General features: G+C 41.3%; 1 protein-coding gene across 1 annotated transcript in view; it reads right to left on the reverse strand.

Annotated features, from left to right (window-relative positions):
- Positions 1–218: 218 nt before the first annotated feature.
- The window catches only part of atrn (attractin), a 146137-nt gene continuing 122760 nt past the window's right edge, over positions 219–23595 (reverse strand). The window contains exons 27-29 of the mRNA XM_044374473.1: positions 22537–22644; positions 12030–12144; positions 219–6335 (exon numbers count right to left, since the gene is read on the reverse strand). Coding sequence (XP_044230408.1) covers positions 6211–6335; positions 12030–12144; positions 22537–22644 — 348 coding nt within the window. The 3' untranslated portion in view covers positions 219–6210. The remainder of the gene's footprint in view (positions 6336–12029; positions 12145–22536; positions 22645–23595) is intronic.

Here is a 23595-nt window from a genome sequence, read left to right on the forward strand (position 1 = left end):
TAAAGCCATCCAACATAAAGAATGCTAGAGGCATTTGTTTTGAAGTCACACCATCAAAGGAAATCATTTAAAATGTAATGTACTTACTTGAAAGACATCTTACCAGTAATTGTGCACCACCCCTCTGGCACTGCAAGAAGATTCAGACAAGCACTACAGGAGAAGTTTAAAATCAGTAAAAAAAAAAAAAAGTAGTTATCAAGACAAACAACGATGGGTGGATTTTCACATTTAATAATAGACAAAAATGTTCTGTCATTCTTTTATGTACATCAGTAATTACAAGTTCAGTAAGCTATTATCCTCAAGTTTTACACGTAGTTTCATCAGCTTCTAGTAATGCTTGTTCATCTTTACATTGCTGTCTTACATACAAAATATGCTATGTACTGTAGTCACATTTTTAAAAGCCTGGAGAGGTTTGCCATAAATGATTTTTTTTTTTTTTTTTAAAACCATTCAACAAAATGTCATTCACAATACTTTCTCATTATTTACAAAAAAAACAGAGCAACTGCTAAATTATACATATTAACAAACTACTTCCTCAGTATATATAATGCCGCTATACAGAGACAGAAAGAAACAAAGAAGATAATGCCTGATTTTACAATGACCTTATTCTGATGCTTTAACCTGTGTATTAAAACATTTTAAATATATATATTAATGCGGCCAGTGTTTGACAAATAAAAAAACCTCTATTTGTATTGTGAATATTGGGAACATTTCCGGTAACTAATCACACATTATAAGTATGTATTTGCTGTACATTTCTATCAGTTAATACAGAGATTAATGGGCTGAAACAAGGCCACTGTAAAGTTTAAGCATTACCCAATAAAGTTTGAGGCTTGGAAAGCGGGGAGAGATGGAGGAAGTTGCTCATCTCTTTGAACCGAGACACGTTCGACGGGTACGTTGCAAGTGCGATGGCACGATGGCAGACGGTGTACAGGGTTCCTACACATTTTCCCCTCGGCTAAGTTCCACTCCTTCTCAAAATATTTTTGAGCAGCCTCGAGGCTACTTCACACTCAGGCAGCTCCAAATGGTGGTGAGAGGTAACCATCTGGAAAATCTGAACTTTAAGACCCAGGAATCCTGTAATGCAACATCAGTATAGTGCACACAGTAAAAGTTCATGTTTACCAACAGGAATGGGCTTTTGGTGCTTTAGACTAAAAAGGGACAAAGTCAAAAGATTGAATCTCGGTGAGTCTAGCTTTCTCTGGACAAGAGAAAAGCTTTGAATTGTGCTCTTAAGTTTTGATTTGTCACGTCTACGGGGACAGTTAGGCAGGCTGGGACACTCCTCTCTACTGTGGCTGTAACTTGTGATTCAGGGGGAGAAAAAAAAGCACATTTTTACATAAAAAAAGTGTAATTTTTACACCCACACAGGATTTTCCAGTTTTGCTAGTTTTTTTTTTTTTGATAGGGCTGGGGATATTTGCAACAAACTAAGCTGTGTGCAGCTGCAACCACTTAAGTTCTGCTGCCAAAATGATTTTTTTTTTCTCACGGCACAACACGACAAGGTAAAAGCTGTGTTGGAGGTGTGTTGATTTGTGCAAATTGCAGTAAGAGCATGTCGTAGATGTATCCAATTAAACAACACATTTCAATACGATTTCTGCATTAGTTAAACTGAGAATAGCTACGACAATTTGACATCTAATCCGAAGTTTAACCAACAACCAGCAAACAAACAAATTAGGAAAAAGCCAATAAAAAAAACACCATATCATACATTTATCACTATCAAGATAAATGTTTTGTGATTTTGATTTTAGCTCATATTGTCCAGCCCTAACAGGTGCAACACATCTAAGAGAAGAGTGAGGGAGATGTCAGTCAAACAAAACCTGTAAAAAGCCCACACAGCCCTGAGAAGATGTTTAATCAGCTAAAAATAAATGAAAATGCCTGTGTGGGTGGTCTGGAATTTCTGGAATAAAATGTTGAAACTGCAATATTTCTTCTAAATTTCCCTAATCACTCATGATGCTTTGAGACCTTCCAGACCTTCCTGTGTAGGAACCCAGTGTGTGGCCGCTGACAACAGATCTGGGTCAAATAGTATTTACAGAGTTTGTTTCACATCATTCTGCTAATAATGCAATTCCAAATGGGTGAAACTGGCCACACGGGACAACAAAATATCATCTGGAAAGTTTAGACTGTCAAAGAAAAGTGTTTTACAATCATTCGCTTATATATCTTCCATCTTGCACTCCGCAGAAGTAAAAGACAAACATCTAAAATTCATTCGTAAACACTATCAGACCCAGGATCTGTTCGTCTGAACCACCGAGCGGGAAGATGATCGTGGTTTGCGAAGCGCCGGGCAGGCAGCAGACCTTACATCTTCATTACAAGTTCAGTGTCTTTCTCAATTACAACTTCAACATGACAGACAGGCTCTTACATGGACCGAACCCGTGACGACGTTTTAAGTTTACAGGATTTACCTTGGCTGCACAGGCGATTTTTCATTTTACATTCATTTACAAAAGAAAAGAAAAAAAAAAACGGACAATCTTCATTCTTGGTGAAATTATTACTACAGTACATTTGAATCAGCTGTAGAACAGATTCATATATGAGATCTCTGCTTTGCGGGAACAAAATAAAGATGACTGCGGTTATAAACGTTCTCACCGAATATTGTTAGCGGAGAATGCAGTGAAATGATTTTACATGAACGGTGAGATTCATAAACAGGTAGTGTTTTTTTTTGTTTGTTTGTTTTTTTTTTTTAAAGGAAAATAGCTTTTCAGAAAGAAAGACAGGAAATGAAATATAAAGTCTGATGCTGTAGAGAACTTGAAGCATTTCACTGTCATCAAGCATATCATGGTGGGTCATGTGACTTTTGCAGGTTACGTTTGCTCACTTCTCTCCTCCCTCCGTCAGCTCTGGGTCACAATTGCACTCCAAATAAATTCAGCTAAACATAATATTGTTGTGTGTGTGTGTGTGTGTGTGTGTGTGTGTGTAGGTCTGATGTGACCAGCGCATTTGTTTTAAGCTGCTTGGAGCACAATGATGAGTTTTAACAACATCTGGTCATTTCAGATAACGCTTTGTTGCCAATTATAAAAATGTCATTAAGTCACATTAAAGTTCTGATACAGTTCTGCATCCCATGATTTAAACCCTACCGATTTCCCAAACAGGTTTAAACAAACTGAAACCACTATTAACAAAAACTGCAGACTGAATGTTATAGTTTCTGTCTCAGAAGATGAAGAACCTCAACTTCTTAGAGCCACAGAGTCTTGTACTGTACATCCCAAATTGTTCCTGCTATTGTTGGCATCTTACAACCCAAATAGATTTTTGGAATTGAATAGCACCTCCAAACAATGGTTGGTTACCTGCCAAACAGACCGGAAGTGTAAACACACAAAGTCAAAAAACTTTTGCACACCTGAGAACAACTGACAAGTGTGTGGGAGAAAAAAAACGGTGGTACAAACTGTAAGAATAAAACTCCCACACCCGTCCCCCTCGCTCCGCTTTCACATAGACTGAGACTGTGTTTAATAAAATGTTTTATTCAACCAAGGAGTACTTTTTTTGTGGGAGGTTTTTCTTTTAATTTGTACTCAGATGGACAAACTTACCAACCACAGTCCAAATGTTCTCACATTTGGTCGATAACTGGTTATTTTCCCACCACTAAGTCTCAGTAGGTTGAAAGAAATAAACATCAAAACTTAAACCAGCCTTGACCGCTTAAAAAGATTGTCTAGTGGAGGAAAAAGAGCACAAAAACAGCTGATAATAAAAAAAAGTGCAAGTGAAGTGCTTTGATTCCTCAATGCACATACGAACAGAGCTGACTCCTTAATGATGTGATGCTCTTTGGGGTCGCTGAGTGGAGTTCTGAGCACATCCAGCTCTCTATAATTACAGAATGTCAACTTTGTTCATGCTTTCTGCTCTGACCTTTTCCCAGTACTAAAAGTGTGCCCTTTAACCAGACGGTGAGCAGTTCTAGTATGCTGAACACATGTGAGAGCCTGGAACTAAATACAACAAGCTCTTTAGGGCAGAATGCGAGTCATTAAATTGTTCTATTACCATTCTTCTCTGAGGGCGGGGAAGTTAATAACTTTGTGAGGCAGGAGGATACATGCCTTCTATATTGGCCTGTGCATTCAGTCAAAAACTTGCAGGTGTTGTAGTATGCGACTTATATTCTGCAAAAGACGACCACGGAGATCTGACACCCTGATGCCCTTACGAAACGGGAAAATGGGATTCCAAAGAAACAGCTCTGTTTTACGCTAGCAGCCGGAGTTTTTCTATTTTTGTGTCTTGTGTTTACCTTGTGTTTTTCATTCTGTATCTTCCCTCATTTTCCCCCTGTTGACAAAAAGAAGTAATGTTTCTTTAAAAATGGACCAGTGATTTTAGATAAGGACTGTGGAGGGAGCAGGTACAGCAGGTAAAAAAAAAAAAAAAACACAAGAAAAAAGGGAACAGGCTTGGCGAAACTTCACACACAAGCCCAAGAGACCAAGCAACAAAAAAAGGACCAGTACCCGACGTCCTCCATGAGATGTGGTCTATTTAAAAATCCAATTTAACAAAAGGTGCATGTGAGGAAACAGATGCCAACATTTGCACTGCGGCTGCTTACTCTGCTGACGTACGTATGCACTTCTCGTTCAGACTTTAGGCCTGTTGCCGGTTGAGTTCCGCTGTAGCTGCGTCAATATGAACGCAGACGTCACTGCTGCAGGGGTTAATTGGGCAGCTGTTGATCGCCTAGGGGACATGGAAGAAGCGCCATTGGACGGCAGGGTGAGGGGGTTTCTGGGGGAGACATGCATTGCATTAGGGGACACGGGAGCAGCAATTAGAGGCTATGGATTTCTTAGGCAACGATCACAAAGGATGCTGAACCTTTGCCCTGGCTACACTCACACAGATCAGCCTAATCACTTCAGTCATTTGGAGTCAAGACGATCTATAGGAAGCCTGTTTCACATGAGCTCGAGGCGCAGCACTGCCAAAGGGACAATCGTTAAACACCAGAGGGTTTTCTCACCACCAACACTTTTGCTCTGTGTGTGTATGTGTGTATGTGTGTGTGTGAGAGAGAGAGAGAGAGAGAGAGAGCCCTGCATGAGTACCTGTGTGTGCAGAGCCAATGGCTTTCATTGAAACTGGAGGAGTAATTGCCTGGAAAAGTTTCAATTGACACTGGCTTATGGATCCAGCCAGTGTAGATGAGATGATGCTGTGGTCTTGTTTTGTGCAAAGCTACGCTGCCAGAGAAGCTGGGAAGGCAGTTGCTCCTAGTAGCCAGATGGCCAAAAAGACAGGGAGAGGAGCGGGCGGAGACGAAGCTCCAGACAGAGAAGAAAGCGGCAGAAGACACAGAGGCCGATTAGAAATGTCACAGACGCTTTAGATGGGCTTTGGCTGCGCAGTCAGCCTCCTACAGTGGATCCTCATTAAAGGAAGACTGAACATGCTGTTAGCTTGCTCGGAGGCCAAACTGTACAGGACTCTGGTGACACCTGCCCTCACTGCTGAGTCGAACACGACAGCAGGCGACAATGGGCTACAAATGAGAACAAGGGCCAGGAAAGTTGGTTTTTGGTAGTGTGTGTGTGTGTGTGTTTGTTTGTGTGTGCATGTGCAGCTGAACATATCCAGTTAGTTCCTGCCTTCAAAACAAAACGATACAAAACAAAAAAAATAATAACTTAAGTAAAATGTGAACATAGAGGGTTGCAAAGTCTCTGGATTTTTCAAAATCTACGAGACGAGGATCTCTTCTAGCAGCAAGCCGTGGCCGCCTCGACTCTGACGAGGCGGTGTCGGACGAATGTAAAATGTTTTTTTTTTTTCGGGGGGGAGGGTGGGGGGGGGGGTTGGGGTTAGGGTGGAGTCAGCACCCGCTCTGTCCTTCCCTCCCTCCCCTGCTCCCCCTTCTGTGTCCAGTTTCTGTCATTCAGTTCAAGGGGACCACAAGTTCCCGTAGGAGTAAAGGGAGGGGAAGCCCACTGAGGCCTCAGTTCGCCAGATGACTCGTCCCCTCCCCGAACTGTTCCAGTCCTGCGTCCCAGCATGCACCTCTCCCTGCCAGAGCAGAGCTGGCGGAAGTCTCTGAAGGAGGGAGCAGAGGCAGGGGGCTGATGGGAAAGCGTTAGGTGGCGGGGTGGTACGGGAGGACAGGGGGCGTGGTCAGATACAGGTGGATGGCTGTGCGCTGGGCTGCTGTTTGCGGTTCCTCAGGCCTCCAGACTTCTCCTTGTAGCCCACGCACATCTGCTGAGAGACGTCGACCAGTGCGCTGGCCACGGCAAGACCTACACACACACACAAATATTATGTTTAGTTAAAAGAGATGTGATGCAGTCACAGTCATACCTAGCTTTGTGTTACTGTAATTCAAAATGTTTTCAGGTTCAAATGAATGAGAACTAATACAAATGTGATGGCAGGATGGCAGATAGACACTGCTTTGTTTGAAGTGGTTACAAAACAATAAACTTGGGAACTACTGGTCAAAATCAATGTCTGCATACACATAAGCTGGATCCCAATATGATACAAACTAAAAGTACACAGTTTATACCATATACTAATTATCATAGTGCTTTTTGTTCAGTAAATGGAGAAGAGATCTCTTTACAGTTTTGTATTAAGTAATGATGCATCAGGTGTAGACAGACAAGAATGTGAATTTGTGAAGTTTGTCAGTAGCAAAGCAAAATGTTTTTCTAAAGATTAAACACTATTTTCTGAACAGCAGAATATTTAAACTTTTACCTGCCAACAATAATGTAAAGGAGAACCTGTCCTGTTCTGTTTTCCTGTGTCTTTGAGTGATTGGGTTACGCGTTTGTATTTTAAAAAATTGGCCAATGCATTGTTTAAAAACTAAATTATCAATATCAATAATGCCTCAAAAACAAAGGAGGGCTATACTTTAGATTCTGGCCAACTACATATGTCTTGTCTATTGTTTTTTTGTTTGAATGTATTTTTATTATTTTTTTTTATTCTTTATTGTGTTTTTAAAGGGGACTTATTATACTCATTTCCAGCTCTGTATTTTTATTCTGGGAATCCACTAGAATAATTTTGCATGATTCACAGCTAAAAAAACCCTTATTTATCTTATACTGGTTCTTTATGCAGCCCCTCAGTTCAGTCTGCGCCTGAAACAGTCTGTTTTTGCTCCTGTCTCTTTAAGGCCCTGCTCCCAGTGAGCCCGCTCTGATTGGTCGGCTTCCGGAAGCTGCGTCACAGCTGACTTCCGGCCACTCGGGAGGCAACAAACTATAGTAGCAGGATTTCACATCTTTTACTTGTTCTTTACTTGAAATTGTCAACTTGTCAAATACATCATCCGTACATGTTTGAGCTGGAATGAGATCCGAAATATGTGAGTGAACGATGCAAACAATACATGGAAACAACCTTAGAAACCAAGGCTACAGAGTGGACGGTTGTTTAAGGGCATGTGCAACGATCTGACATCAGCTCGTTGGCAATGTAGAAAAAAACCAGCACAAACAAAGTGTAACTTTGACCATGTTTGATATAGATATCTGACATCATAAACAACAAAAAGCATAAAAGGCCGCATTTGAATGTTGTTCTGATGCATTTCTTTGTCATAAAAAGCACGTTGAATTATCTCTACGTCTGAAAGGTGCTGTATAAATTAACATGTCTTTCCTTTGTGCAAGGCATCGAAGGACACTAATGTGCATCACCAGCAAACTCAAGCAAGCTTACTTTGTCACTTTTCCGGTGTGAACGCAACATTCACAAAATCTGCTTAGAATGTGTGTAAAATTGGGACACAACTTAACAGCTACAGTTACACACACACACACACACACACACACACACACACACACACACACACACACACACACACACACACACTCCCAACCACATATACAGGTGGTAAGATCATAGACTGGCTGCGCAGGCAATCATTAACTTACACCACACTCCATTAACATTTATTAATACTCTCTCAGCCATGAAATTCCAATAAACTTCATTTATCTCCAATGATGGATGCATTTACCCCGATCAAATACACATAGCCAACGGCAAAATATAAATTCCACGGGGAGAAGCTGCGGTTGGGATCCCATCCTCTGAAATCATACAGTCTGCTGCATGCTGCAACCATTAACTTGTTTCTTCATCTAAAAGTGGGTGTGGGATGCTTCAAAGCACCCGAATTACACTAAGATACAAATCAGTGATATCAGTGATATCAGTGGCTGTTCAGAGAGTTACAAGGGCGGACATTCTGGACTGGAGTAAAACTGTAAACAGATGTCTGGTGAGGTTGTGGTGCTGACGACATACAGCAGCCTGAGGATTCGTGAATGAACACGGGCGGATGGGAAATAAGTTAAAAGAGGAGTTAAACAGGAGACCCTCGGGGGCACAGGAATACGGTAGGAACACGGCTAACATGGTCTCAACAAAAGCCGCCTGAGGGAAAGCTCCACAGAGATTTGAGGCGGTTTTGTTATGACAAAAGGACTAAGTGGTAATTAATAAGGGCCTGGGGCATGCTGATGGTCTGGGGACTGCAACTATGGGAGGCAAAGAGGATATAAAACACAGAACAAAAGAAAAAAACAACAAAAAAAAATTAAAAAGGAATGGAGTTCTTGTTTGAGTACTTGAAGGAGACAGTGAAAAAAAGTAGTAAAGAAAAAAAGAACGTTTAAGAAAAGGCAAGTGAAGTGCTCAGTCCTGGTTTCTATCAGACCGCCTTGGAAAGAAAGATAAGGAAAATAGATGAAGAACGGATGGAAATGTAAAGAGAACCAAGTGACAGAGCAGAGTATGAAAGGAAGTAATGGGCTCAATTCTCAGCGCTATCAGACTGTCCGGAATAGAAAGAAGGAGGAAAAGAAAGCAGAGGGAGCAGGGGGAAATGGAAAAGCTACTCGACTTTAAAACCCCAGACCTCACAGAAGGAAAAGAGGAGACAGAAAAAGAAAAAGGAAAAAACGGAGAAAAACCAAGGAGAGAAATAAAACTCGAGAGTGAGCAAGGAGAGAGAAGCTGCAGCATGCTTCTCTGTGTAAGGAAAGAAGACAACATGCGGAGAGAAAGATGATGAAGGGAGGAAGCAGAGAGGAGATGGAGAGCAACAAGCAGCCTACTACTGTAGCTGCAGCATCAAAATCAATACATCCTCATCAAATTAATAATGCTACCATATTATAATTACTGTGAGCAAATGAGAGCACGGTCAAGATGATCGGTAGCCTCTGCTGTGCGTACATGGGTTTGTCATTGGCAGTGGCAGTGTTTCACACCTGGACCACATTTCCCATAATCCCTGATGTTCACTCCAAGGTGTTATTTTAACTCCTTTTACATAAAAGGAAAGAATTATGGAGGTGATTGTTTTCATCTGTCCTTCCACTGTGCCTCCGCCAACCAGTCAAGTTGTATTTTACATCCATGTCTGTCCAGACTCATAATATTTGTAGTGAAGACTTTGAAGGAATTTCATAAAAGGTATTAAGTGTATTTTCCTTGTATGCGTTCACATGCTCGGCCAATAAAACTGATTCTGATAGAACACAAAGTTGTAGCCATGACAGTAGACGATGCTTCAGATATGAATGTTGCTGCAAAGAAGCTGCAAATTATAAAAGGTGGATGCTTCACATACATCTTCAACCCGGCAGCACAGAACATCTATACACCGCAGTTTCAAGGTGGGCACCCACGATTACTGTCACCAGTATAGTATCTGATCAAATGTAAAATATGGTCACAATCTCTCCTTCTTATGACGGTTATGGCGTTGAATAATGGCAAGAAAAGTGTTTTTGCAGAACATTATGATGTCATGGCAAAGTTGACCTTTGACCTTTTGGATATAAAATGTCATCACTTCATCATTTAATCCTATTAGACACTTGTCTGAAACTTTGTCATAATGAAACGTATGAATTCTTGAGTTATAGCCAAAAAGGTCAAGAGGTCAAAGAGGTCACAGCGACCTTTGACCACCAAATTCTAATCAGTTCATTCTTGAGTCCGAGTGGATGTTTGTGCCAAACTTGAAGAAATTCCCTCAAGGCGTTCCTGAGATAACGCGCTCACAAGAATGGGATGTACGTACGTATGGACAGACATCCGGCCACGGCTGTTGTCAGCGCAGAGGCATAAATATGGAAGCTTTGTTTACGAATATGCATCATGTAAGCACAAAATAAATCAAAATAACTGTCCTAACCAGCTAAAAGTTTTTTGGGTTTTTTTTTTCTGAATAACTCTCCAGAGTAGATAAATCTGAAAATGTTAGTCTTGTATTGTGGCACAAATAGAAAAAAATGTAATTTTTTCCACAACAATGACAACACCAGCACAAACAAGCACGGGTGATGTGCAGTGAATTGTAAAGAAGCCAACTTTCTGTCATCTTCAATTCTCTCTGAGATCCCTCATTGTTAATGGCAAAATATCTGATCACACAATACAAGTGTTGATTTTTATTTATGGTTCTGCTGTCAGATGACTTTGTGAGCGTAAATAGTGATTTGATTAATGGACCGCTGCCACAGCCCAGGAATTACTGTTGAACGTTAACAGGTAGCATTTACGAGCCACAATCAATATTTTATACTTGTTTGCTTGACAACAGCAACGACTAAATTGTGTGTTCAAGGGGACCTATTATGCTTTTCCTTATTTTCAGTCATATATATAATGTTACAATGTTGGATGTTCATATTAAACGTGGCAGAAGTGTCAAATAATGAGGTAAATGTATGTCGAAGTAATCCCTGTTAGCAAAAAGCTAACTTTTTCTACTTTCAGCACGAGCCAATGTCGGCTTGTGACGGATTTCTTTGTATGGTCATCTGCTCCACACGAGTTCACTGCTCCGCTCCGCTAACGTTGTGGCATTTTTCCATTGTTTCGGGTGTAGTCACACTGAGCTATGACTTGAGTTGAGCTGGCATGCTGTGAGTGTTTTTCCATTACACAGCACAGCAAAGTAAAATAAGTTGTTTACCTGATGGAGGTGTGCTGGTTGTCTGCAGCTCTTCATCAAACATCATCATCACTGTGGTTGTTTCTGCTTGTACTATTCCTCCCTGCGTTATTTCTAACTGATCCGCTGAACAAAGAGCTACAAATATCTACATATCTTGTTGTGTCAACCGTTTTTTAGCACTGCTAACAAGCTAATTCAGTAAGGAATACGTTTCATTTCCTGCAAATTCTTCACAATAAAAGCCTCCCGTTATTTAGTCATTTAAAAGATTTTAATATGAAGCGTCAAAAGCAGGAAATGTTGGGTTTTCATCAGCAGTAACTTAATACAATTCTGAATATGGCTGCCCCTTGGCAGGCTTCTGGAAGCTGGCCAATCAGAACAATCAATTTCAATCAGCTTATCAGGAATGGGAGCCTTAAAGAGACAGGAGCTAAGACTGCCTGTTAGAGACAGAGGCTGAACTGAGAGGCTGCAGTGAGGGCCAACTGTGAATCATGCAAAGCTACTCTAGTGGAGTCCCAGAATAAAAATATAGAGCTGGAAATGAATAATAGGTCCCCTTTAAACAGACTGTGTGTCTCTCTGTCCTCCCCTGGCTGTAAAGCACATATTTATTTTTGCCAAATGCAAGAGGAGGAAGGAAAGACTTAGCTGCTTTCTTATTGCTTTGGAGACTCGGTGCAGATAGAAAAGTTTTCAAAAGAGACCTTATAATGATAGTGTGGATTGAAGTAGTTTCCAGGTATAATGTGAGCCAGGCCTAAAGCTGTGCAGTAAGAACATATGGAAGACAACAAGGCATAACACAGGAAAAGGAAGTAAAACAAGATAAAAGAGCAAAATAAAGGGCTTGAAACTGTGTCTTTCTCTAACAATACCTAAAGCTACATTAGGCAGAGAGAGTCAAATCAAGGTAAGACAGTGGAGAAAGCTATAGAACAAGTACAGATGAAGTGAAGAAACAAAACAAGTGACGGATTTAGCTGCTGCATCTTACCAGACTGTCCTGGAGGAGGGATGCCACCGGTACCCCTGGGTAACCGCACAAAGATGGAGAGCACGGCGGCTTTGTTGCCAAAGCAAGGCTCGAGGGCGATGGGTTTTGGAACGGACTGTGGAAAGAAAAGAAAAAAAAAAAGTATTACACATCACAAGCCTCCCAAATCCTGGTGAACACACGCCATTTTCAAAGCCACGGATAACGGAGGCTTTGCTGTTACTGTTCTTGTTTGTGTCAGCAACATGCACAGAAACCAGAAAAAAACATTTCTATCCCCTGTTGAGATACACATACTGATCTGTGGGCACAAATTGGATCCCCCCCCCCCTCCCTCCCTCCCTCCCAAAATCCCCCACAGTGCACAATTTCATGACAATGCCGCCTGTGTGTAGCGCGGGCTGCGACTGGATATCAAGTGGCGGCACTGGGAGCGGAGATTTGTGTCAGCGGTGCTGGCGGTGCACTCCTGCAGCCGCAGGCAGCCTGACACACCTGACTTTCTAATACCAATATCTCCTGTTTATCAGCAACTCATCCATATGTGGGGATGAGTTTCCCCCCCTGTAAACACTGGCCGGATCTGCTGCTGCTCGCCTCGTACAATATTCATGGGTTTAGCTCGACGGAGGATATGGATATGGAGAGAGCCGCCACCTTGCCCGCATACAGATAACTTCCTATCTCTTCCTCGCCATCTCTCTCTCTTCCCTCTGTATTTCCAATTCCTGAGCCGGACAGGAAAGTGGGCCCTGGCATGGTTTCACACACTCCTGACACTGCCTCTCAATGTGCAGTCACACACACGCACACAGACCTCCAAACACACAAGTTCAATCCCTTCCCACGCTGGTCTTTATACTCTGGAGAGGTGAGCTTAACTCCCCGAGTGGCAACGCTGCCGGAGTGTGACACACACACACACACACAAATATAAATTCCTCACACTGAAACATGGTTTTCACACCTATATGCAACTGTATACACACACACACACACTTTTCGCCTTTTCACACACAAATTCATCACAGCTTGTCTCTCTCTCTCTCACATACACACACACTCAGAGTGTAAGTGTACACACGGGAAGCGGGGCAGTAATGATATTCAGGCTCTGACCCATTTTACACATTTATTCTGTGCTCTGTCTCTCTGAGGCTTACCTTTCATACCAGCAGGATACACAGGCTGTCACACAGGTAGCTGGGGAAGTGGCACAAAGACCTGGATGCCTCTGGGTGTGTGTGTGTGTGTGTGTGTGGGTTCAGTGTAACTGATGCTGTACCAGAAGGGAATTCTGTATTTGTTTATACAGATGTGTGTGCCCGCTTATAGCACGTGTGGTTCACATGTTTATCTGTGCGACTGGCTGTGTTCATATACAATCTGACAGAGACAGGAATTTTATTCTGTAGTATTTGTAGTAACACTGCTAATGTGTTGTGCATAATGTACCCTTTCAGATCTAATTTTACATGTCGGCCTCAAGTTTAAATAAAGGCCCCAAAGCCAGAACTGCAATCTTACTGGCTCGGACAGTGTAAAATTTCTATAACACGTCCATCATGGCTGTGTCTTATTTGCCCTGAAATTATGCTTCATAAAGGTTACTGCAGGTCTACTCAGAGAAGGGTGTTATGGGTAACTGTAGGCTGCAGAGGAGACAATGCTCACACCTTATTGTTGTCAACAACATGTGCAGACTTGACTGTCATGCAAGCTGACTTATCCAATATAGTTATTAGATTAAAAAGGAAAAAATAAAGTATTAAAAAAAACAGCTGTGCAAAAGCTTTCAGGAAAGCCATGTGCATATTCACCAACATGCAGGCCAGAGAAGCATGTTCCAGCCTTGAAGAACACTTGAACAATAAATTCACCATTTAATTATCATCTCTTAAGCACAAGGACATAAAAACGGTTAACGAGGGGTTGATTAGCAGGTGTTTCCAGACAGAAAACTGTGCTTAAACAGCAAGGGGCTGCGTTGGTGTGTGTGTGGGGGGGGGGGCATGTTGCTTCAGGTACCTGTGAGATAATGAAACAGGATCCAGGAAGGTCTGTTTATTAACAGATCTATGAGTTTGAAGGCTTATCAGAGTGCACAGTGATTTATAATGCTATACGACAGGACTTAGTTATCACAGTAGCATTTATTATCTATTTTATCTGTTATCATGATGTATGCATTACAAAGTAATTCGCCATGAATGCATGCTTGCATGTATTTGAGCCTTGCTGGATGATGTTGTATCGCGCTGAGGTGGAAGTCGAGCCGCGTCTGTCTTTTTTTTGCCGGACGACGCTGCGTTATTTTGTTTTTCTTGCTGAAACCCTCTCCAGGAAATTACAGAAGACTTTTTTTGTGTGTGTTTCTTCCTCCAAATAACGGCCTCAGAAAACCTCGATATGCATTCGACCATCACTCTCTGAATTTTAAACTTTCAATCAAAGTCTGACTATCCGCTAACTATGCTCGGGTGCTGTCAGACTGTATATAACAAGCTGCATCATTTCATGCTCCGTCTCAGTAGTGATTAAACTGATGTGAAACTGAAGGGATCTGTAGCTTGCTTAGATTAGTGAAGCGGGGGCTCGCTGCTTTATCTGTCTTGCCATTTAGAATAAAGCCATTTATAATTGCAATTACATTCAAGTACATAAGAAGATCTATGTATAAAAGCCAATAAGCCATTATAATAACAGAGAAATAAAAACCAGCGATGTTATAGATTGCCTGTATGAAAGGGGCTTATATGTATGTATGATTGTTCTATGCAGCTGAGAACTTCCCATGTTCATGCATCTTTGAACAGAGAAGGTTATTAGGAGGTTGAGTGTATGTGTGTGTATGCCTCTGAGCTTGCAGCAATTTTCAGCTGTGTTGATCCTGCACTCACACACATGCAGAGTTACAGCCCCCCTAAGAACTGACAGGGGGAATAGTTCAGATACAGACAAATGGGCTCATAGCGGGACAGACTCGCCTGCTGGAAACACTGCAGTCAAACCAGCGGCAGCAGTGTCAACAAACACACAGAAAATAACAAATACTCATACGCACGTTTAGATACCGCCACTATGTACAGCTTCTCCGCTCTGAATTTTAAACTATAAATTATTAATACAGTGCAGCGACTTTGAGGAATGAGCGTGATTACTATAAACAAACAAGACCGCGGGAAAGAAAAGACGGGTCACTGCTTTGTTTTATATTCTATCCTTGATTATCTGTCCCGTCTTTTGTCGAGTTACGTTTATTTTAAAAAGGACAAAATTAAGACAAGTTTGTCCCGGAGGGGTTTACAGTCTGTACAGCGTAAGACACATGTGACATTATGATCTTTAGACCTTCGCCTCAAATAACAAAAAACCTCATTTCCTTTCTCTTTTCTACTCCTTCATTTTCATATATATATATATATTTTTTTATCCTATAGTGTTTTGGAGGTCCTACCTGTCGCAGTTAAACTTCAGAATTAATTCTAAAACACAATTTAATTACATATATCCCCAGAAATAACAATTTAAATGACCATAAATAAACAAAACCATTGCCGAGAAGATCGGCAGTCATTTTATCTTAGATTTAAGAAATCAGTTTAAATGATTTAGGACACAGAAACAGCTGACGCCTTCTCTCTGACACATGAGCTCAAACTTTCTCACGATGGCAGACGGTTACAATAAGATGAAAATCGCTCCTGTCATATTTATACTCATAAGCAAAGCACAAAGAAAACAAGAAGAGGAAATGAGGACGAGGAGCAACGATCTTTGCAACAGGAAGGAAGTGAGGATTTATGGGAAATGTGGATTTAATCATCGGTTGGTTGGTTGGCGTGAGAGAGGAGCTACAAATCATCAGCTTTGGAAACCTTGAGTTTGGAATATTTTATCTTGTCTTAACATTAGTCTAAGTTGTTGCCAGTAATTATACAGTATGAAGGTATCAACTGTGACATCATCTACACAAATGATTAACACGGCACTTTTGTCTCATCATTTGCATGTGTTAATGTGAGCAATAAAGGGTTAATGGCTCTTTAGAAAGAAACAGTAACACTATGAAGTTTACAAGCTTCATAGTTCTACATGCTACATTATGTGACAAACACTTAAATGTTATAATCTGAAAGATTTCAGTTCTTGTTGATTTGGTGACTCCTGCGGTTATTTGAGGACACAGTAAGCATGTATTAATGTATCACTCAGCTACTCTAGAGAGAGATGAGAACTCCAGCAACACTTGTAGTATGAAGTTGACCGATGAGTTTCGGCTTGCGGCCTTCATCAGGGTTGTTCTTCATATTACAAGTGTTGCTGGAGTTCTCGTCTCTCTAGACTTCTCTCCCTTCTCCGTGCACCTCGGAAGTAGGTGCAGCTCCTCTGTCAGAAATGCGACAGATGAACAACTCGTGTAACTAATTTATCTCCACCTGTTTCATTTTAGAGCAGGAGAGTCTCAGACACGCTCATGTCAAGAACCCCCAGTTAGAGCCACACACTCTCTGCTAAGATTTTAATTGCTAGACATGTCAAGACTGCAGAGAGTATAAAAAAACCCTAACTGGATAAGAATTATTTGAAAATCCTTTTTCTTTAATTTGGTCAACTTTCAGAGACTAAAATAACAGTAAAATGAAACTTCTACTCATGTGGTTGAGGACCCTGTGGGACCCCGTCAAAGAGGCTGCGATCCTGCTCTGGAAGCACTTTGGAGAAACTTTCCTTAAAAACTCACAAGAGAGGTGGAAATGATCCAGATAATAAAATAGTAGACCAAATTGCCATTTTGTTTTTTCAGTTGATTGCATTAAAAGCCAATACTATCCCTCAGAGCACTGAAACATTAATATCACTTACAGCTTCGTGTGATAAATGAGTGATGACTCAATAACTAGAGAAGACAACCGAGCACTCAGTGTAAAAATAATTTCTTTCCATTTACAAAATCATGTGCTATAACATCATTATACACCACTGACATGAATTTGCTAAGAAATGGGAATAAAAATTCTGAAAACTGTTCCAATAGAGCATCAGGAGGTACAATATCACACTTGGCTAATTTTCCTCCTCAATCCCTTGGTACAAAAAAAGATGAAACAATTATTTTGGCCTTGCCACGAGCAATCCAACCAGGCTTAGTTTGCTCCAGTCCACAGGTCTGTTGTTGCCTCGGGCGAAATGTATTTCTCATCCAGTGTGTTTACAATTGGAAAAATGATGGCTACCCGTGATAACCTGAACACATCTGTACTCTATGTGTAAAAAAAAAAAATAAATAAAAAAAATATAAGAAGACTGGCAGCTTTTAATTTCACAGCTTTAGGCTGTTGTAAGACTCGTCTGCCAAGTCCAATTTCCACTGCAGCAGCTGCGAGCTGCTCTTAGGTTCTTGCTTGTTAACGTGCTTGTTTCTCATTTTCTACCACCAACGTCTCATATTCAAATTGGAGAGGGAATAGGCATAGCAAATAAAGTTGAAATTGGGGAAAGACTTGATGTCAGACTGATGCGATGTGACAGTGGGGATCATTTTGATTTCGAGAGGCCACGTTTTTTTTTGTAATCGATTGAATTGTGAGTGTTCAGTCGGTATGGTTATTGTATCCGATGTACAACCTCAATTTCAACCTGAGGGTACAAGCCAGGTGCTTCACTTTCCATTTCTGACAAAAACAAAACAGAGTGCACTTAAAAAAACATGATTTATCTCTTTCAACAGACATGTCCACTTTATTTTGTCCTGAGCAAAAATTAATGGGGAAAACAAAACACCTTGAAAAATTCAATTATATATCCTTTTAAACTGCTTGTGCATGTCTTTTTTTTTTTTTTTTTTTGCCTAAGATGTTCCCCAAAGGTAGCGTCTCTTCCTGTGGTCTTCTTCAGAGGCTGTATGTTAATAACATTCCCCAGCAGAAGCCTTTGTTTTATAGTGCTGAAGACCTCCTCTCAACTCCCCCCACCCACCCCACCCCCCGCCCGCCCAGCCTCCCCCACCAGCACCACTCCGGAGAGTTATCTAGACTGGCCAGGCGGAGCGGCGAAAGGTTTTGTTAAATTACCTCCAGTAATTAGCCCAGCACGTAGGATCACTGCTGAGCCCACACAAACACTCACAAACACACGCTGATGTGGACGTACACTGCAGCGGCGTGCTGCTCCGCTTTCATCCGCTGCATTCATCTCTACTTTAGCAGCAACCGGGATGAGTTTCCCCCTACCAGCGACGAGAGCGAGTCAAACTCCCCGTTGCTATGACTCACCGGGTACAGCCACTTCCACTGAGCCAACTTTGATGAGTTTTTTTTTTATTCAGTTGGCTTCTGTTTGCAAAGAAAATGTTAGACTGCAATAATAACACCTGTTTAAACTAAACACTACAGAAAATAACAAGATAGGTTTAAGTGAGTTTTATTACTAAAATAGACTTTTTGTTTCCACAATGTGAAACACCACTCGGCAATCTGAAGTGAACCGGACCTTCTGACCTGGACTGTAAACAATATACGACTTTTTACGTCCATATAATGTTGTGCAAATAAATTGAAGCCTAGTAAACAATCACCACCTCCAAAATCTTTAAAGAATTTCAGCAGCTGGTGAAAATCAACACTACACAGTAGGCTCAGTAGACAAGGATACTTTGCTAAACTGTGTTGTGTAACGATGTCTGTGATTACTGCAAACAAACTAACCTTTTGTCTTAAGCGCTGAATGATGTTCTTCTCACCTTGTTTCTTTCTGTACTTTATTCATAAAACTTGAGTCAGCAGTGGCTACTTGCAACATCTCGAGTGTTCGTGCATTCTCTACACAATCGCTGCAAAAGTTGCGGCTTTTTTTGCTTCAGGAGACGCTGCAGAAATACATTCTAGAAAACACAATTCTTGCTATGAAATACACTATAAACAACGTCAATGACAATGCACTTATAGATTCAGCTATTTAGGATATAACTGTACAGCTTGTTGAAGTAAAAGGCCCGACCCCGCCTCCTCTCATCGCAACATAATGGGAAAACATCTGCCGACTGCTGTCACCTTGAGTTTTCTGCGTGCCTCCTCTTATGCATCTCAACGAATAGTGAGTCAATCTGCTTTTCATTTACGACACACTAGTCTTTACAGTGCACTTATCTATGCTAAACTATCATAATTTAGCATTTCTCTGGTGCGCTGATCTTTGACCATTTTACTTTTGGCTGTCTGTGCACCAACAATCATGAAATTTAAGGTTATCACACGCACAATTTTTTTTTAAATAAAGCAGCCAAATGTGTATAATTGAATGTAATACGCAACGAGTGCAGGTGATAACGGTGCAGCACAATCATGTTAGATAAACCGCAACTCTTTCTTCATCCCTCCTGCCCCTCGTTTTTGTATCATATGTCCTGATTTTCTCTATTCTCATGGTATCTATAAATAAAAGCGGAACAAGAAGCGTCACAAAGGTAATCATCTACCCGTGATGCCGGGGCCACAAGCTCCATTTGGCAGAGTGAATATATCTCATCGACAAAGCAAGTTTGGACTTCCCACCGAGGCTATAAACAACTTTAATGATCTTCAGCTCACTGTGCGGGCACCCGGCCCCCCCATATACTCAGATCGCGGGTCTTAATACACTACTGTAGCGTCCTGATAAAACGGCATGGAAACAAGGGGAAGAACCTGCTCCCAGTCGCTCAATCTGAGGCGGGAGGAGATAGGATAGTGTGCGCTCGCCGTCTGAGCCGGTGAAGGCAGAGAAAGCTGAGGAGGAAGATCTAAATTGGATCTCTGCTCCTGGGCTGCTCCTGCCCTGACGGTGAGGAGGAGAGCAGGGCCGGGAAGAATGAAAGAAAAAGAAGAGTAGAGGTGGGTAGAAGAAAAGGTAAAGCGGAGATGAGGAAGAGGCGGAGGGCGCCTGATTTCCACAGCATGCTGCATCTTTTCTTTCTACTCAGCAGTACGACGTGTGCGCGCGCAAGCCGACACCCACGCAAACACACAAAAGCACACGTTGATACACATGATCACACACACACACACACACAGAAATACACACAAACAGAAGAAGCAGATAAGGCCGACAGAAAACCTCAGACAGCTGATCGGATAAGTAAAGGGCTAGAAAATTAGAAGAGAGCACTATAGTGACGAGACGAGAGAGCGGAGGAGAAAAGATTCAAAAGAAAAGATGCAAAAAGAAGAAAAGAAGACAAAAGAAAAAGGAGTATAAACTTAGAAGAACAGAAAAGAAGGTAAAGAAAACCAGAAGTAAGAGGGGGAAAACAAGGACACAAGTTTAAAAAGTAAAGTAGTAAAAGAAACTAGGAAAAGAGAAGAAAGAGGACAGAAGAGAAGAAGAATTGAGGAGTAGAAGAGGAAAAGAGAGGAACAGAGAAGACGAGAGAAGGGAACATTAGGCGGGTTAAGTGTAGACACGCGAAAAAGAAGCACAAAGGAAAAAAAGGAGAGACCAGAAGAAAAGAGAAAAAAAGGGAAGAGAATTGATGAGAGAAGAGTTGAGAAGATAAAAGAGGAGAAGACAATTAAAAAAAGAGGAAATGGATAATAAAACCCACGAAGAACAGTAGAGAGGACAACAGAAACTAAGAGAAGGAGAAAAACATGGACACCAGAGAAAAAAATTGAAAAGATGAAAAGAAAAAAAAGAGGACAAAAGAAGAGAAGAGGAAAGAACATAAGAGAAAGAGAAAAGAAAAAAACGATTAATGAAATTGCGTAAGAGAGGACAGAAGAGAAGAAAAGAGAAACTAAGGAAAGAGAAAAAATAGAAAACACAAAAGAAGAAGACACAAGCAGAGGAAAGGAGGCAACACTAAGAAGAAGGGGACAAAAATAGAGAAGAGAAGAAAAGGTGAAGAAAAAAGAAAGAGAAGAAGAAGTGAAGAGGAGGCACAGTTTCTGTTTGAGCAGGGATTTGATTAGCTGCTGATCTTCCCGAGGGGCCCTGCGGTCTTTGCTGGGAGTAACCTTGTGCTAGGGGGGGAGCCGAGCCCCCTTGAGATGCATGGCCCCTGTCAGAGCCGAGGGGCCCCGAGCCACCCTGCTGAAACAGCCCTATAATTCTGCGATACATCTGCATTCGGAGGTCATTCATCACAAAGTGCACAGTCACAGGTATACCTGGCCTGCAGCTCCGTGCCCACTGAATACTCAACTGCAATTTCTATAACTCTGCACAACTCCTGCTTTTAAATGTTCTCTCTGCCGCTGCCTCTATTCTCAATATCGGCATTTAAATCTGCTCTAACATACTTCAACTCTGCCTGTATGTCTGACTGTTCTCGATAATAAAGTGTTCTCGACCGCCTTTTCCCCACTCAGCTTGATCTTTATGTTTAAATCTACCCTGCTGCAACTTCAGCTGGCACAATCGCAACTTTTAATCTGCTATACGGACTTTTCTTTACTTTTAAATGTACTTCAAAAACAGCTTTATCTATCACTGTGCTACTTATCTCCATAATTTTCCCTGATTAAATCTATTCCAGATGAAGACTCTACCCCAATGGTGAGCATTGGCTTGGCGTCAACATCTCGACAGCCAAACAGTTTGTCAAATTTGTTAATGGATGTGCTTAATTAATGCATTAATTAAGAATCATAGTTTAAAAGACACACAACCCCTCTGTTGGTATTTTTTACTTCCACTCTGTATATTACATGCTATATGAATGGCTTTCTTCCAACAAGCTGTATATCGTTATTGACAGAACTCGCTACCTTAGATTTCTCAGTCTGTATTCCAAAAACACAGATGGTTCAATGCACCAAAAACAAGGCTGTTAAAATGAATCATGACTTTAATAGTGTCCTCTAATGTTCTCTGTTTTCATGGCAGAAAACAGTCTCCCGTGTGAGTAGGTGTTAATTTATTTATTTATCTTCCAAAACGGAGAATATCTCGATGTTCGAACGAAACTCTTATCTCATTTCTAAGTATAGTCTTAATCTACAATACCTTACTCTCATCTGCATGTATTTAACTCCAGGGTTAACTGAATTCATTCCCATTAGAATTCACTGCCTACCCACAATAACTGGCTATAACTGGTATAATGCGCCGTGTTACTCATCTGCAGCCCACTTCCATCATCTTCATCATCCGGTCTTTGCACTGTCCCGGCAAGTGTACGCTGTATTGACCCTCATTAGGTGTACTAGACCTGCACTAGACTTCAAAACTCTTCTTGCTAAGTGAGCTCAATTTAGACTCCTTGGCTTGTGGAAAACTGGAATCACCTTAAAGAGTTCAGACTCAGAAATGATGTAAAGCAGATGGTGTGAGGAATATCTATCACTACGGGTTGACTGTAATCACAAACAGCAGCCGAGGGTCACAAGACTGAGCTCCCACTTGAGGGACGATGAACCACAATACTGATGATGGATGGAGCTTCCCTACTTGCCGGTCCTGTCAGCCCAGCCAACAGGTAGATCTCTGGGGTTCGGAGGCGATCGCTCTAAGAAAAGGTCGAGCTCACCTTGACGTTTCCTCCTATCAGGTCAGGCGGCTCCTCGTCCGTCTCCAAGGCGACGTTGATGGTGGCGAAAGGCCGGCTGGCCATCTGCTGCATCTCCCTCAGCAGTTGCTAGGGGGGGGGGGAGGAGGAAGAAGGCGATGAGTGCGAAGGTTAGTGACAGGTAAACAGACTGTCTACTGTCTATTCTCCAATCAACTGCCCAGCATGACACCGATGGGGCTCATCTCTAGTTACTGAGTAGAAATGATTAAAACAATAATAAGTAGTTTCAAAAGAACTAGTACACACACAAGAACACATCTTGAAAACGAGGAAGCAGGGTTGGAAAAAGTTTGCAGAAGTTTCATTTAAGTAAAATAGCACAAGTATTATCAATAACATGTACTTAAAACTCCATTAATTGCCTTTTTGGCTTGTAGGAAGAACATCAAGCTGTTCACATAACTCTGACATATTATCAACTTAACAGTTACCTATGTACACATCCAGAAGACACAGTTACAGTCTTCATCTAGCTGTATTTTGGTCTGTGCTAACTCCTGATCTGGCTCTTTAGCTGCTATATACTCCACTATGTTCACCAGCTAGTCTTTTGATGCTATGCAGGTAGTGTAAAGTGAGGTTATCATAGCTATGATAAATTACTGAACCAAACAGTAAAGTTGCAGCTTATAATATCAAAACAACACTCTGTAGAAAAGTACTTATCATCCAAAATGGTGCATTTAATGTGTTTTTTTAATAATAACTGATTTGTAAAACAATCTTTGGATTTTTTATAACTTGACAATCTATAGACCTCCTTATTACTGATCTATGATACATAAATAAGTACTTAATTAACTATTAATACAGCCAATACCATTTATAAAACCTTATCAGAAAGTGGTACCCAACATAGCTGGATGTGAAGCTACAGTACCAGTCAAAAGTTTGGGCAGACTTTCTCATCGAAGGGAATGGGAAGATGTGTGACTGGCACTGTAAATTGAATTACTTTATGCACTGCTGGCAAGTTAAACCTGTAAAAATTATTTTTTAACAGCTCTTTGTATATTT

The sequence above is a fragment of the Thunnus albacares genome, chromosome 15 (assembly GCF_914725855.1).
Source record: "Thunnus albacares chromosome 15, fThuAlb1.1, whole genome shotgun sequence".
NCBI classification, from domain to species: domain Eukaryota; kingdom Metazoa; phylum Chordata; class Actinopteri; order Scombriformes; family Scombridae; genus Thunnus; species Thunnus albacares.